Here is a 16,134-nt window from a genome sequence, read left to right on the forward strand (position 1 = left end):
CTACACTGACCAGCATGGTGATGTTTTGCCAAACAAACCCTGTGATTGACACAGCATGGAGAGGCCTTCACCCAGCAGTGGATTGACAAATGGCTGTGAATTATTATTATTAATACTATTACCATATACTCCAAATTAAAATATTAATTTTTCCCCTTGTATTTTAATTCAAGAGTCACGAATTAGTTTTTTATCCGGATTATACATTGTCTTCCGGAAAACATCTTTGAATCTTAGTTGCTCCACAGCAATATATGACCACCCAGAGGACAGAAGATACCACGAGCTGTTGAGGATCATTTTCCAAAAGACACCTCACCATCTTCTTGGTTATTATGTTTTATTTTTATTATTTTATTTCCATTCTACGTGACTTTACCGAAAGAACCAAGAAGATGAATTCCTGCAGTCACGAAAGCTTTAAATCGACACCTCACCATATTTTAAAAAAACATTCGTAATCATCTGCTTGCAGACAGCTCTCTGTAGGAGCACATTTTCCCCAAGTAAAAATTAAACTTTATTTAAAAATGACAGCAAAGTCTGAGTTGAGTCTTATTTTCCGGAGCATCTTATAAATCGGGAGAATGCAGTACGACCAAATTATACATCATTGAGTTTTACAATTAAGCCAATGCTGGTTATAATTGATGAATCTCACGAGAGGGGTACGATGATGAGGAAGGGCCCATTGAGTCGCTTGTGCTCCATGAGGTAGGTGATGAGGGCTATGGTCTGGATAGTCTTGCCGAGCCCCATCTCGTCAGCCAGGATGCCGTTGAGGTTGTTGTTGTAGAGCGACACCAGCCACTCGAGGCCTTGCACCTGTAGCCAGGAAGGAGGGGGGGGGGCAGTTTAACACACGGTTGTAGCATAACAGGTCCCTGCAGGGCGGGCTGGTAGACGTTCGCAAATGAGAAATGTGACTTCCAAATGTTGGGTGCAATAAGACATATCAAGTCTCTGCGCTGTCTATTGCTGATTTTACACCCAACAGCACGAGATTTCACTTCGTTAAAGTATTGAAAGGGGACGGACAGATGGACAGACGGACACATTAATCTATTGCAGGCTGGTACACTCAGTTTACAACTTCGTTCCTACCAGTATAAGACAACACCCTATAACCCAATCCACCCAGAATACAACCCCCCAATCTCAACGGATCTCAGAAGCTAAGCAAACTTGAGCCTGCGCAGTTCTGTGGACAGAGCGAACGCCACGCACAGAAGAACGGTATAGGCTGCGGGTCTACGTTGTCGACAGAAGAGGGCAGTGCAGAAAAATCCATTGTTGTACTATACTTCATGCTCATAAATAATAACCTCAAAGACCTCGACAGTAATGAAAAGGCCCTCACCTTGTAGTGGGACTTACAGAGCACTGTGCATTTAACGAAAAGAACACAGTTTTATACGGACAAGGTTCAGAGCATACGAAGGAGCAATAGGTAAGATGCAGACCTGGTACATCTTGAGGGAGCCGTTGACAAGCAGGGACGACTGGCACTCCACCCTCTCGGAGACGGCGTGGGCCATGGTGTAGTAGGACTGCGATCCGCTCACCTCCTGCCTGCGGTACTCATCATCCACATCCTGCCGGGCGTGCCTGTCCAACGACAAAAGACCGTGTGGAATCACTCTTCACCACCAAAGACAAAGATCCCCCATATAGTCTTAACAGAATATTGGGGCAAGTGCTGTTAAGGGAGTAGCACCTATGAATGCACCGTACACAAGGGAGTGGGTGGCCAGCACCATGCCCAGCCACCTTTGTCTCCCAAGTGGAGATGATCGCACACTGCACCATGTACTCATTTGAGGCTGAATCGACCAAGGGGAGGCCCAGGACCGGTTCAGATAATCGTCACTGATGTTAACCGTCAGCAGAATCGAACCTGGGTTATGGGTTTATAGTGCAGCACACTAATCGCGACAATACTGCTCTCCAACACCACCACCGTTTTCATAAAATATGTAAAGTAGATTTTTATTTGTACGTATGTTGAACTTCTATCGCACCGTACATAGGTCAACCGTGCTAATCAGAGGTGCGGGGGGGGGAAGGCCAAAAAACTAAACACAAAAAGCAGTTCTCAAGAAATTAGTTTTAAATTTAGAAAACAAGTGAGCACGGTTGCCAGGGCATGCCTACCTGTGTGAATTTAGTCAGCCGACAAATACCCATGGCATATTATAGACACGTCTTAGTGTGTAGATTTCACCGAGTGAATCTAATGGTCTGGTAGACTAAAAATGTGAAAAATATAATCCCCTATGTGTTATTAAATGTTGGTGATGGGTACACAAAGTTTTCCTCACTCAACATTATCATGCCAGATAATCAGTGAATTCTTGTCAACTTTAAAATAGACAAAGAGCCATTTATAATTCTTGGTCTTCCTCAGTGGCAATGCCAGTCTCAACATTTCAATATTATCTTCGTACGCTTCTTAAGTCAGACCAGTTATGAGTTATCCCAGTAGAGTCTGTCAAACTCTTCAGTGGGTCGTCGTAGTCATCATCACGCTTGATGGCGTTTTGTCCACACAGCTGTCGGTGACCAAAAAACAAACACTTGGCAGACGAATACCTTCGTCACTAATTGCGCGAGCAAAACATAACGCCGGAGCTTACTCGATGATGTTCTTTGCGTCGTCCTCAGAGACGTCCTCGGTGTCGGGGTTTGGCAACCGCTTTCCTTTCTTCGTGGTCTCCTCGCCGGGAGGAGGCGCCTGCTGCTGAGACGAATCTTCATCCTCATCTTCCTTAAAACATAAACACGATAAAACATGCCGTCAAACACAAAAGGCTAAAGAGAAAGAAAGCCGCAAAAAAAACCCCGGTGCAAAAGGGCCCCATAGGCTTATGGGACAAATGCAACTCTAATGAGTTGAAAGATAACATTTCTTTATTATTATATTGCCCATAATTTAAACAGTCAGTGTGTAAACAATTTTGTTACTGAAGAGTGTACAGCATGTGTTTTGTAAAAAAAGGTTCTTATCCAGGTTGTGCTTGCATTTGCCCTTTCAATGTAACTGAAATACAATCAGCCGCGCGAGATTTGGAACTAGGTTTTGGTGGGCTGCGAAAAAAATATTACGCGTCCAAATCACACAACCTTGAGGACTTCTACTGGTTAGCAGTTGGCAGTATAACAAGTAGATGGCCTATCTGTGAGGATATTTATGGAAATTCAGTAAGGCTGTGGTGCATTTGAACCAGGTGATCCAACTTCAAATCAAGTCATATCTCAGATTCAGAATCTTCATTTAGCTTGGAAAAATCCAATGAGTTCCGAATCTCATTTTATATTAGTCCAGCAGGGGCACACCAGAAAGTTACTGGTCCTAAACCGGTCCTGGACCCACCCCCCCCCCCCAACTTCTACAACCTGAATTGTCCAGCATGGTGAAGTATGGTCAAACAGCCCCCATGACAGACATACCATGGGGTAGCTGTCATCCAGCAGTGGATTGAGAAAGCGCTGTAAAATATCAGTATTCCTTTACTCATTAAACCAATCTGAATGTCGGTGCATGAGGCCTCTTTTACCGTGTCATCCTCTTCAGAGCTACTCTCTTCGCTATCCGACCTCGGGGCAACTTCATACCTGCGCACATCAAAATCGAAATGTTAGAAACATTTTTTTACAAACAAGTGATCAATTAACTGGGATGCTACCGAGGTGTAATGGGGAGCACACTGGACATACAATCAGTTCCATCAACTAGCATTGCAGCTGACACAATGGGATATAGTTTCTTAAAGAACCCCCGCCCCCGGTCTAAGCAACAGAATGAGTACACCACAGAGAGCATGACAGATCGTGCCGTGGTGGCGAGATGTTAACTCCCTCGCCTGGTACGCAGGAGGTTGTGGTTTCGATCCCGACCCTGATGCCTGTATATTTGGAGTTTCTATGTTCTCCCTGTGGTCGCATGGTTTTTTTTTATCCAGGCCCTCCGATTGTTTCCCTACACATTTACAATCAACATCCTTCTATAGTATTTGGCTGCCACAAATACTTAATTTCTCATGCTCATTATACTGTTCTTAAATATTTGATTTTCTCATGAAAAATTTATGAAGTTACTAATTAAATATTTAAAGTCGTTACTAAATTGCGGTTGTCCATTTAAATGTTACTTTGTAAAACGCTTTTAGCAGAATAATTTACAGTATGACAATTGTAAGACTTCATTATTTTCATATTTTCACGTTATTTAGTTTTGTGTAGCCGACAGCTCATACATTATTAGGATAGATTATAAATTTGCAAAGATTATACGACTTATGGCAAAGCTTATGTTAAATGAACTGCAACTGAAGAACTTTATCCCTCATTATTCATACTAGAATGACAGTAAAACGCTAAACCAATGCACACAAATTGTGAAACACAATTACCAAGTTAGGGGAAAATAATGTCATTGCCATATAGTGGAATTGTATCGTGAAAAATTACATTGCAGACAGGTGGGTTGGTAGTTTGTGCAATGCATAAAATACCCAGGGTTCATCTCAAGCCAGGTGTCCAGCTGGCTGGCCTTAGGGGCCTCCGGGCCTGTGAGGATGCGGCCCGATTCCGTCTGGATGACCTTGACCGGGAGGTCGCTCATCTGACTGCTCTCATCCAGTGGCTACGTGACAAACAAGACACGGTATCAGAACGAGACAAATATGCTCCACTGCTGGCTGCTCCGGTGAGCCGTACTAACGGACGGCTGAATTAAAGTGCATTGGTAAAAACGCCACACATTGTGTCCGTCCTCGAAATACCAGGATAATTCACGTATTAAGTGCCTTAAAACATATCCTTAGCCCCTTTCGTATGGGCACCATTTATCGCACAAGGCTATTACAAAGGCACCATGTTTCACATAGTCTGCAGTAGTCTTTCAGCAGGGGCGTTGATGACAATGTGTTCGCCAAATGAGGCAATTGGTGGGTAATTATTCAAATTTGGCACATTTGGACCATGATTCCAGTAGATATGGCCTGCTCTTTTCCAAACAAAGCCACGGGATCTTTAACGTCCACTGTGAAGCAGACGGCATGTAATTATGGTAAATGCACCCAGTCGATTGCCTGACGGAGCTGGCTGTAATCACCAGAGAAGCATCGTCCTCAAATTGTAAATGTTGTGGGTTTACTCTCAAACACAGCGGTTTGTTGAAGTAGTAACCAATCGGCACGTACCTCTCCATCCGGACCCATCCCTGAATTAGAATTCTCTCCATTCTCCTCCTGCTTCTGAAATGTCAAAAGAGCTATCAATGCACTGTTTGTAAAAAAAAGCCAACTTATGTGCAGTAGAGAAAGAATGAAGTTTTGCAAGTGTGCACCCAAACTCCTTTATCAAATGTTCAGATTGAGTTTTTTGTTTGTTTTGTCACAATTCATTTCCAACAGTGTAATCATTGCTACTTTCTAGAACAAGGAAATGTAGTCTGAAATCTCACGTAAATCAGTTTTAAGAATCACGCCCATGTTAGGGAACAGCCATTAGAAGACGACATGACAGAACTACTTCTGAAATCCTTTCATATGCCCCCTATCAAAACTCGGTGCGATGCACCTTCTCAGAGCCATTAGAGATTTAATATGCATAAAGAAAATAAAAAAACAAATAGACCATAGTTGAGAACCCGATGTGAACACGGAATGGAACTAAATATTAAAAAATAATTTATTCTCCCGCTGGTAGTCCCTACATGTGCGGCAGTGAGCCCAATCTCCTCCCCATGTATGGACCCATGAGTATCGAGGCCGGGCCTCTGTTCACAGACGTTTTTGTCCCCCCCCCCCACCCTACGCTACCACCCAATTGCTGCGGTCTGTGCCTTACACTGGGCTCTTATTTTGTTGCAAAAAAAAGTTCTTGGTCAATGGTAAAAATGACCCAACAGAAATGTTCGAGTGTGCATGGTGTCTGACCTTCTTCTTCCTTTTCTTCTTTTTCTTCTTTTCACGGGCAGCCTGCTGAATCTTGTGCTCGCGCACCAGGTCCGTGAGATTACCAATGTACTCGTCCGTCTGCATCAGCAGGTACGCCAGACGCTTGTCCTTCTTCTGGTCGATAAGATTCCTGTAACCTTCCTCATCTTCTGCCTGCACGCCCCATCGCCAACGTCAGTCACATTTTCAGTATTTTTTGCTAACAGGTCAGCGATGTAATTGCGGGGAGCGGAGGTGGTGAGGAGGCGAGGGGGTTGAAGAGGATATGCGATGCGACAGTGCTGGATACCTATGTAGCCCCCTGTCAATTGTGTGCACGGACACCTACACGTGGCGATGCAAAATCCAGCGTCCAGCAGTGTATCTGGTCAAGGAGCAAATAGAGGCCCTGTAGGTTGCTGGAATGTATGTATATTGAACTTCTTTCGCACCATATGTAGCCAACCGTGCTAATCAGAGGTGTGGGGAAGGACAACAAACTAAACACGAAAAGTAGATTGAAAGAAATTAGTTCTCCCAAAAAAATGGGTTAACCGATGTGTGGATAAGTCCCTCCAACAATCAACTGCAATTCTAGTACCAAGCAAATTATTAATAGAAGGGATTCATTCATGGCTTTTAACACCTTTGATCTTCTGCAATTGTTGCACTGTGTTTGCTGTACCTACTTTGTACGTGGTTTGGTTTTTGAAAGCCAGGTCCTCCCTTGAAAGAGATTTGTAGTCTCAAAAGGCTTTAATTAGGGAAAAAAAAAGATTATTTTTAAAGCCCCTTCTGGTATTCCCAAATTGGGTACGGCCGTAGAGGTGGAGCAGTTTCGCCCTGGGCCTTGTGTCCGAGATAACCTCAGAAAGGGCCAAAACGGACACGAAAATCGGCATTTTAGCACTCGGCTTTCAAAAACCCACCGGTGGCCCGACAAGGGGGCTTACAAGAGGGCCACCCATGTTATTATGAATACGCGAGGCTCTGCCTGTACGTACACGTCTCTTTAAAACCACACGCTCCTCCCCCCTTGCGGGCAGTTATACAGGGAAGTGTAGGGGTTAGCGCAGCACTGACCATGAGGCGCCGCATGCGCTCCTTCTCGATTCGCTCATTCTCCTTCTTCTGCTCGCGCTCTGTGTTGGCGTGGTACGTGGCCACGGCGCGAGTCACTTTCTGCACCTTGGCCGTCATCGTTCGGTGGAACTCCTTGAAGTCCTTGGCATGCTGCAGGATGCTATTCAGGTACTCCTGCGTGTGGAGAAGGCAAGCAAACGTGTGCGCGAGTTTATTTCGATGCCGAGCATGTTCGCGGACAGCAGAGCACACGGGTGCCCCCATCACTGCCTAGTAGCCACTCTCACTAATATGCACTACTTCCCTCTATGCATTGAGATTATGAGAAACATTCATTGAGATTATTTAGATTATTTAGCTGCTATGTCCACATGATCGGCCACCTTGTTGCGCTATCATTTGTGGCCAGGTCAATTCTGAAAAATAAGTTGATACCCGTGGGCTTTACCTGGTATGATAAAAAAATATTTAGTTGTATTTGTATATTTTAAAGTAATTTCATGTTTTTCTATTGTTTGTTCTTGTAACGTTCTTGAATGCATCTACTGGACATCTGTGAAAAAGAGCTTTCAAGCTCATTGGATTCCTCCAGTATAAATATTACAATTCTATGCCTAAACCTCACCTACCCTATCATGCACAACCTGCCCGATATAACCTACCCCCAATGTTTAACAATTCTACTTACGAAACTAATCTACATTTTTTTACATACCCGAGTTGTCAGATAGTGCTTGGATGACCGTGTATAAAACAAATTATGTCATTGTTAGCAAAGAAAATTTGAGAAAAATCCATTGTAATACTACGCTTCCATTCCCCTACATCTACACTACTCAACTTTACCCAAAATTCACCAAACATTGGTACACACACACGTACACGTGTAAATACTAACTTTGGGCATCATTGTTCTGACCCGCGACAATGCTGCGATACATTCCTCCTGACGAAATTATTTTTTTTGTTCCACCGGTCCTATTTACAACGAAGCTCTTCGGGGGGGAGAGAATCCAACACCGGCCCTTGGGACTTTGGGGGTGGAGGGTGCCGCACCTGGTGCTTCTGCTTGCGCTTGCGCTCCTGCTCGATCTTCTGCTGCTTCTCCAGCTTCTCGGTGATGCGCGCCTCGCGCAGCGTCTGCCGCTTGCTGCGCTTGTACGCCTTGGCGTTGAGCGCCGTCTCGAGCGTCGTGTCGCGCCGCATGCAGGCAACAACCTCCTGCCGTAGCTGCACACCACCCCCCCCCCCCCAGGACATTGTTGGGAATGAAGAAAAAACGTCGTCATCGAACTTCAGTGACGTCACCGCGTTGGCGTTTTATTAAACCGGGGGGTGCGGAACCTTTTTGCGTTTGAACAAGTCCTTGAAATTCCTTTGGTGGGAAACAAATTAAACACACACCACCTTAGTCATTTCTATCACTGAAAGAGGTCCTTGTGGTGACAGAAGCAACCGAGTACAGAAACATTATAGACGATGTTGTTTAAAGATGGTAAATATTCCCCCACCCCACCAGTGCCTGAATCGTTTGGCTAAGATGCTTGCGGTGACAGATAAATATCATTTGTGGGTTTTATTAAAGTGCTATGCCCTCATGTGGCCACGAACCATAGAAAATGGAAGTCGTGAGCCATATCCGGCCTATGGCTCGGAGGTTCTCCACCCCTGTATTAAACCTCATGGAACTGATATGACAGCGTTACCATTAGTGCCACAATCATGTGGTTCAAAATAACTTAGCGTTTTTTTATTATTTTTACCAACTAAACTTCAACTCGGACAGCCTCAGATGCAGAATAATATCAGGTGATGAATTTCTAGATACATTTACTCATCTCTAATGACACTCCTCTTTCTCAGCAGGTGGTTGAATGTCGTGAATTCGACAGCTCTATATATCTTACAGCGGAGTTTTAAAATATGTAAACAAGTGTCTTCAGAATCGCAGGAGACAGGTTGAAATTAAAATGCATTCATTTGTTCAGAAAAATTGAAGAAAGCAGAAAGAGAGGACTTGACAGATAATGGCTTGGTGACATAAAAGAGATTGGTGTCAGAGAGAAGTGCACTACTTTTAGCATAATGGCACTAGACAGAGAAAAGTGGAAACAAATGGCAAAATGTGCAGTGGACACCGACGGGCTATCTGCCCATGGATCATGATGATGAGGATTTATTTATTTCTCCCCATTAGTTTAGTGGATTACTTAAATGGATCACCCAGTGCGCGTCAGGTGGTACCTGACGCTGAAAGTTGAGGAGGCGCAGCGCCTTGATCTCGATGGTGGCCTTGTTGCGCAGGTCGCCCGGCAGTGACCCAGGCAGGTTCTCTAGCTCCTCAATGCGGTGGGCGATGCGAGCCTGTAGCCTGCACGCAAGGTACCCCCACCACAAACTTAATTAACAATGCCTGCATTCAGTGTCAGAATCAAGGACCTTACAACTTGCCGAAGGCTGGTACGGTGAGTATGTAACTGTAAAAGAAACAGTCAGTTAATGTATAAATAAAATACCCAAAACAATAATGTATCAAGTTTAATGTGAGAATATGGCAAAACATTTGAATAGCACGTCCTAGGTTTCACGGATTTTCTTTTGATGGAAGTCATGACAAGTGACAGTAAAGTATTATAGAAAATGATACATATTAAATATGAATAAATTTCCAATAAATATGAAAAAAACATAGCTAATCCATGCAAAAGATTTGAGGTACTGCCGCTCTCATCATCAGTCCGTAAGCTCTACCTGTACTCCCTCTCCTGCAGGATTTCTACAGGGTCGAGGCCCTGTGGCTTGGCGATGGGCGTGATGAGGTTCTGGCGTAACTGGAAAGGCGGCACGCTCGACCCAACATGGCCCGGCGTAGCCATCGGTCCGTGCGGCGTTGGACCGGGCCCTAACGGCTGCGGCGTCATCTGTGGGTGGGGGGCCGACTGCCCCTGTGGGGTACCCGGCACTCCGCCCGGCACAGATGTCGGGGGCACGGAGGGTGGTGGGGCAGGAGAGGGTCGGCCGGCTGTCGGGTGGCGTTGGGGCGTGCTGCTCGACACCACCGAACTCAGCGAGGGACCTTCAACGAAGAATTACACGCAGTGTTTGCGTTATTATCAACTCATGCATTTAAGCGAGCATTAACAAAATTCGTTAGTAGTATAGTTCAAACTCCTCGTGCATAATTGCTGTTTTGAGGTGCACCAACTGTACGTTTTGCATGCAGGTTAGACCAGGACCCAGAGGTATTTTAATGTTCGAATTGAATAAAAAAAGGGAATCCAAATCAGCAATTTACAAATTGAGCTTCGAGCACCACAGAACATAGCAGTCTTGGCCCATGAGGAGGAGTGCAAGAACATGACAGCAGTCACGTGCCGATGGCCTCCACCACCCATACATGGCAAGAGGAAAACGGAGAGGCAGTGAGACCACAATAAAAAGTGGATGCCATGGATCACGAAGGCCTTAGGACAGGAGATAATGGATGTGGGGTATTCCAGAGGTGAAATTTACGTTGTCAAGTAAAATACAGAAACGCTAAGTCTGTACAGACAATGTATCAAAAGTAACATTCTCAAGCATTAACTTGATGCTACAAAGCGATGCAAGTTAAACGAATCACAATACCTTCAGACCACGGTTTGCTACTGCCAGTGGACATAGGCCCTTGTACTGCACCTCCAGGCATTGGGGAAATACCCATTGCTGCAAAATGAAAAAAGAAATAAATTCTGACATCGCCAAACATTAGCAAGGAGAAAATAGTAATGACCTGCATAATAAAGTACAACTTTCTTTCAGCAATGCAGCGAAAACCATACGGAAACATTCAACTAGCATCCACCACTATGATTTACCATCTCCAATTAGCACGTTTGGCTACGTACTGTGCAAAAGTTCAACATACATACAGTAGAACCTCGGAGATCGAACGCACCAGAACTCGACCAAATCGGTGTTCGAACGATATTTCCCAACATTTTTTGCCCCAAAAACCGAACGAAATTCGGAGGTCGAACGGGCAATCGCGACTTGAAAGAACCTGTACACGGCTGAGACGCGTGTGGCCAGCAGCGTGCATGACGCTTGCCCAGAGAAAGGGCACTCCCCTTCCAAACAATAACACCACCACCTCCTCACCACCTTCCACTCAAGCAATCAACTCTCCTTTCTACAGGTAAAGTGACGTTCAATGTTCATTTATTCCAAATATTTATTCATTTATTCCATTTATATATTGTGTCGCTTGTTTTTTTTGTACGATTTTATGCATGTAATTACTGTAAACTTCGTGTAAAAATGCTTTATAATGAGAGATTTATTGTGTCTGGAACCAATTAATGTAATTTACATTCATTCTTATGGGGAAAATTAATTCGGTGTTCGAACAAAATCGGTGTTCGAATGGCCTTCTGGAACAAATAAAGTTCGATCTCCGGGGTACCACTGTACTTGTACCTCTTGTCTCTCAACCGATGTCTATCTATCCTAGATTTCAATACCTGTGCCTCTCACGTTTCCTCTCATATCCTCATCTGTTAAATCTCCCCACAAGTCTCTCATGTCTCTAATCTTGTCTCTTTCTCTCACCTCACGTGAAGGTGCCTTTTCCGATGTCTTTCCTTTTCTATCTCTCCTTACGTTTCCCCAGCACCCCATGTCTTGCCTCATGTATTTCTACACTACTTTTCTCGTGTCTCTCCCTTTGTGTTTCTTTTGTGCCTTGTACGCGTGCATGTAAATTTGTCCGTGCATACAGACGGATGCGAGCGGCTAATGCACGTTTGCTAACACTTCATGGCGCAGCTCTACTGCTCTCTCACCGTGTGGACGGCTGAACTGCGGCGGGAGGTTCTGAGGACCGGGCGGGGGTGCCTGGTGGGACGACTGCGGTCCCGGCGGCGGCCGCTTGCCCTGGACTGCCAGCTGCAGGTTCTCGGGCAAGGGTTGGCCTCGGGCAAGCAGCTTGTAAGCCAGGATCTGAGCACGCAGCTGCTGCAGTTGGAGGGGGCTGAAGGAGGGCGAGGTGCCCTTGCTTGCGACGGCGCCCTGGGTTGGGTCGGGCGTCCCAGATGGACCCGCGGCTGGCGGAGGTGCGATGCCGCCTTGCATGGGGCTGGAGGCATGCTCGGCGCCGCTCATCGGAGATGGGTGTGGCGACGGGTAACCTGCGCCAACCGCCATGGAACGCGAAGAGTTTTTAATGTACTGCCGGTTTTCAGTTGGTCACAATTGGTGGGAGGGCACTGTAGGGAACAGATAATTCCCTGAAAAATATTGCCACTCACACCAATCAGAATTGACTTTGAAAATCAAGTGGCATGAGAATGTGGGTATTGATAAGAGCCATAACCATGTATGAGTAATAAGGGTACATATTACATATAGGGTAAGCCTACTGATTGGTCTAGTAAAAACTCTACATTTAAAATCTCATCTATTCGCACATCAACAATGTGCAAATATTTTCCTTTTTTACAATTGTAGTGGTATGTTTTGGCATATACATATAAAACGGTGATGCATGTGTCTACTTGTAAGTGAACATTATGTTATTACCAATACAAATGACAAAATATCACATTGTTAGTGTTTCCCAGTTAGTCTTGATGTGTCTGTATGCCAGCTATACACAAACTGTCAAACATGTCTTTCTTTCTATTATTTGCAAAGGAACAATTACATCAGCGGTAATTCTGCGTATCCTCAAAACAACGGGCTAATTCAAAGGTGTGATGTGTCCTGGTATATTCTTACCAAAATCCCATTTTTTCCAATAAGACTACATTTATCCCATTTACAGATTGTAAATGGGATAAATGCACAGCTTTATTTTGGCACTGTTTGCACTTGACATTTTCGCGCAGTGTGGCAAGCAGCTAACAAAAAAAGGGATAATTTATTTGCATGACGATACACAAATGAGCTTCGCACGTGCGACATTCCAAAAAAAATGTTCCCTCCCTTTTTTCTCCCCACTCTTTCAAGAACCCCCCAAAAAACTACCCCATTACATGTAGGAGACACCAAAATATACCTGCTCAAGTTATTATGAGGACACTCCGTAGATATGATATGCCTGCAGTAAGTGTTGCGCTAAGTGGCTGCGAGACCAAGTGAGGCTGACCCTGGGAATGCTGATCCATGGGGCTGTGCGGTGGAGGCAGGCTCGACATCGTCGGCCTCATGCCCATCGGGCGCATCGGCCCGTAGCGTGGATCGTCCACCATGCCTTTGTCCTGCATGGATTCCATTGACTGCGTGTCAAACGCAAACAGAAGATAAATACAAACATTTACATACAGAAATGTATAAATATAGCATAACAGGAGTTAAACGTACTCTAAAACACATCATATGAAGTGCATAGGAACAAAACGCTATGATTAAGTACATAAAGGATGGAAGTCCAGATGGTGTAGAAACATTAATATTTAATGTAGGAGTACCAGCATCTTAGGCAGTGACAAGATATTTGAAATGTAATTATTAAATCTCCTGTCTTCCACAGTACAATAAATTTGTTTAAATAATCAATTTTTTTCTCCAGTGTGTTTATCTGGTTTGTAAAGTCTTATTCTAATGTTCTCAAGTGACAATAACCTAAAGATGAATTTTCATATAACAATCCAGCAGCGGAATCAAAGGTGCTGTGCATTAGTAATATACAACCATACACACTTCTCACGTGCACAATTTGATGCATACTTAAAAATCTAAATTAACATATTGTTACATGCCTACAAAACAACCTTCAAGACCCAAAGTGCCTTAACATGAATTATGAAAACAACGAACGTTCAAATTGACCAATATAAGCATCACACCTTGTGCATGGGGTACATGCTTTCCGGTGGGTAGCCCGCAGCGCCTGGCATGCCCATGGGGTGCCCACTGGGTGGTGGTCCGGGGCTTGGGCCCATCATTCCGTGCATGGAGCCGGGCGAGGGCCCAGGTCCTGGGCTGGGCCCCATTATGGGCCCCGGTGAAGGTCCCATCATGGCCCCACCAGGACTGGGCCCCACCATCTGGCCAGGGCTGTGGCCCAGCATGGTGCCAGGGCTGGGACCCATCATGGTGCCGGGGGACGGGCCGGGCCCTGGAGAGAGGCCTGGGTGGGGGGTCCCACCCATGGCCTGATCTCCAGGTGCCGACATTGCGTCTGGCTACAGACAAAAAGACACACAAACAAAATGATTATTAGATATATAAGAGTTTGTTTCACCACCGACAACAAAAAAAAACAATAAGATATGTATGGGTGGGGGCACGAATGCACAGTGGTTAGTGGAGGGGGGGGGGCGCTTTGAACCTCGCGATCCGAGTTCGATTCCAAGTCACGCGAACATCAACAGAAAGTGATATCATGAACCGGTTCTTAAATTTCCACGCGTTTACCAACCCACACGGACTGGCGTGAACGAAGGATAAATAAACCGTCAGGGCAACGGGTGGCTCTCATCCAATCGTTAATTGAGAATGGCTGTAATTTAGTTCTATATAAACATCATGTGCATCTTAATAAGTGGCTTTCCGACGATAGTTTTCAAGGATTCGCTTAATCGTCAAAACAATGGATCAGTTTGTCACATCCACACCGAGCAGAATACGGTAAATGTCTGCAGTCAACATTCGCCACGCGCGTGAAAGACAATCAATGCCAATTGCCTAACATAATGTGTCCGCATATCGGTCCACGGTTAAGATTACCATCGCCACTTACCAGATTATCAGTCCATAAAGGACTACACATTGTTAAACGTTCAATTTGCCTTCGTTAATTTCGGCCCAGTTAAAAAGTTAAACTTTATTTCATTCAATCGACTTATAAGGGGGCCTTCGCGTCACCTTTACGGCATGTATATACACATACAGCATTTGTAAATAGAAAGTGGTGCTGTATTGTTTAACAATCGGGCCTATCACATGCATAACATACGCGTCTAGTTTTTCTTTAAAACGTACGTAAACGTGGTGGGAAAGCAAAAGGAATTAAAAGTTTGTTTCGTACGCAGATGCATTTCACCGTCTTTGTAAGGGTACTGTACAACGATTAACGCTTGGCTTGTTTACATAACAGGGGTGACACGAAAACACCCTTGATTGTATTTACTTCGCTCGTTCACGCAACTTCGCACGTTCATGACAACAAGTTACTTAATGTTCCGGGGTACATTTTGCATAGCTTAAGCCGGCACCGTTTAAAAAAAAACTAAATGTAACCTTTAAACGAAAACAAAAGCGCACGGGGCCTAAGCAAGGCCTTCAACCTGACCACACATTTTCTCAAACGCCGGCCATACAAAAAAAATCACAAAAACGCTAAATAAAACCTTACCTTAACGCGCGTAATTCCCTCAAAAGCAAAAACCTCCCTATGCCCCCCTCCGCGTAAACCTCCGACGATCACAACAACAACAACAAGAGGAGGAAATCCAACATTTAAACAACAGAAAAGGCTCCGCGCCTCACGAGCGCCCACTGTAACATGGCGCCGGTCAGCCCGCGCTGCGTCTCCATTTCCCTGAGCCCAGAGAAAGGAAGGGGGTGGGTGGGTGGCGTGAGGGGAAGGGAGAGTTTTTTTTATTATTATTTTAAAAAATAATAATTAAATGAACGATGCGAAGGGTACCTTCTTTTTCAACCCTACCGGTGCGAAGGAGACGTCCCGACGTTCGCGTCTACCCCTGAAACGGGTGGTGGCGGTGGAGGCGGGCAACCACCCCCCCCTTCCCCTCTCACCCCCCTTCCCCTCTCACCTGTTGGTCGCAGGGGCCGCAGCGCGTGCCGTGCCCTCGCTCAGGCCGCGCCCATCGCCTGCGCCGGCGGCCGCTGTTGCCTGGCATTGGGCGGGGGGGGGAGGTTGGGCGAGCGCATGGAGAGGAAAGGGCGGCGGTGAAGCCGTCACGCCGAAATCCACGGTGGGTTTTTTTTTCTTTGCCAGAATTTTCCGAAATGTGTCGGTTTTTTGTGGAATTTTTCGTCGGATTCCCATCCAGTTTTTGACGACGCAAGTTTTGCACCGTGACGTTTTTTTTTTCGTTTTGGCGATGTTTGTTACGGTGTTTGCAAATAAACTAAAACTCTTGTCCGCGGAAAATGTGAGGGT

The 16,134-nt window shown here is 45.2% G+C and overlaps 1 protein-coding gene across 5 annotated transcripts in view; it reads right to left on the minus strand.

Annotated features, from left to right (window-relative positions):
* LOC116951859 (SWI/SNF-related matrix-associated actin-dependent regulator of chromatin subfamily A member 2-like) overlaps positions 1–15,890 on the minus strand; it is a 48,089-nt gene extending 32,199 nt beyond the window's left edge. For 2 of the 5 annotated variants that reach the window (XM_032970661.2, XM_032970660.2), the window contains exons 1-16: positions 15,785–15,890; positions 13,853–14,191; positions 13,153–13,282; positions 11,849–12,193; positions 10,653–10,730; positions 9,777–10,101; positions 9,270–9,396; positions 8,082–8,255; positions 7,026–7,199; positions 5,943–6,116; positions 5,205–5,258; positions 4,515–4,645; positions 3,558–3,615; positions 2,637–2,767; positions 1,464–1,608; positions 662–825 (exon numbers count right to left, since the gene is read on the minus strand). In XM_032970661.2, the coding sequence (XP_032826552.1) occupies positions 662–825; positions 1,464–1,608; positions 2,637–2,767; positions 3,558–3,615; positions 4,515–4,645; positions 5,205–5,258; positions 5,943–6,116; positions 7,026–7,199; positions 8,082–8,255; positions 9,270–9,396; positions 9,777–10,101; positions 10,653–10,730; positions 11,849–12,193; positions 13,153–13,282; positions 13,853–14,191; positions 15,785–15,871 (2,636 nt within the window). In that variant the 5' untranslated portion in view covers positions 15,872–15,890. Of the gene's footprint in view, positions 1–661; positions 826–1,463; positions 1,609–2,636; positions 2,768–3,557; positions 3,616–4,514; positions 4,646–5,204; positions 5,259–5,942; positions 6,117–7,025; positions 7,200–8,081; positions 8,256–9,269; positions 9,397–9,776; positions 10,102–10,652; positions 10,731–11,848; positions 12,194–13,152; positions 13,283–13,852; positions 14,192–15,363; positions 15,575–15,657; positions 15,756–15,784 lie in introns of those variants that run through there. The other 3 variants (XM_032970663.2, XM_032970664.2, XM_032970662.2) reach the window with 3 other exon arrangements.
* Between the last annotated feature and the right edge of the window lie 244 nt (positions 15,891–16,134).

Source organism: Petromyzon marinus, chromosome 44 (genome assembly GCF_048934315.1).
Source record: "Petromyzon marinus isolate PM22_M1 ecotype Great Lakes invasive population chromosome 44, UKy_Petmar_22M1.pri1.0, whole genome shotgun sequence".
NCBI lineage: Eukaryota > Metazoa > Chordata > Hyperoartia > Petromyzontiformes > Petromyzontidae > Petromyzon > Petromyzon marinus.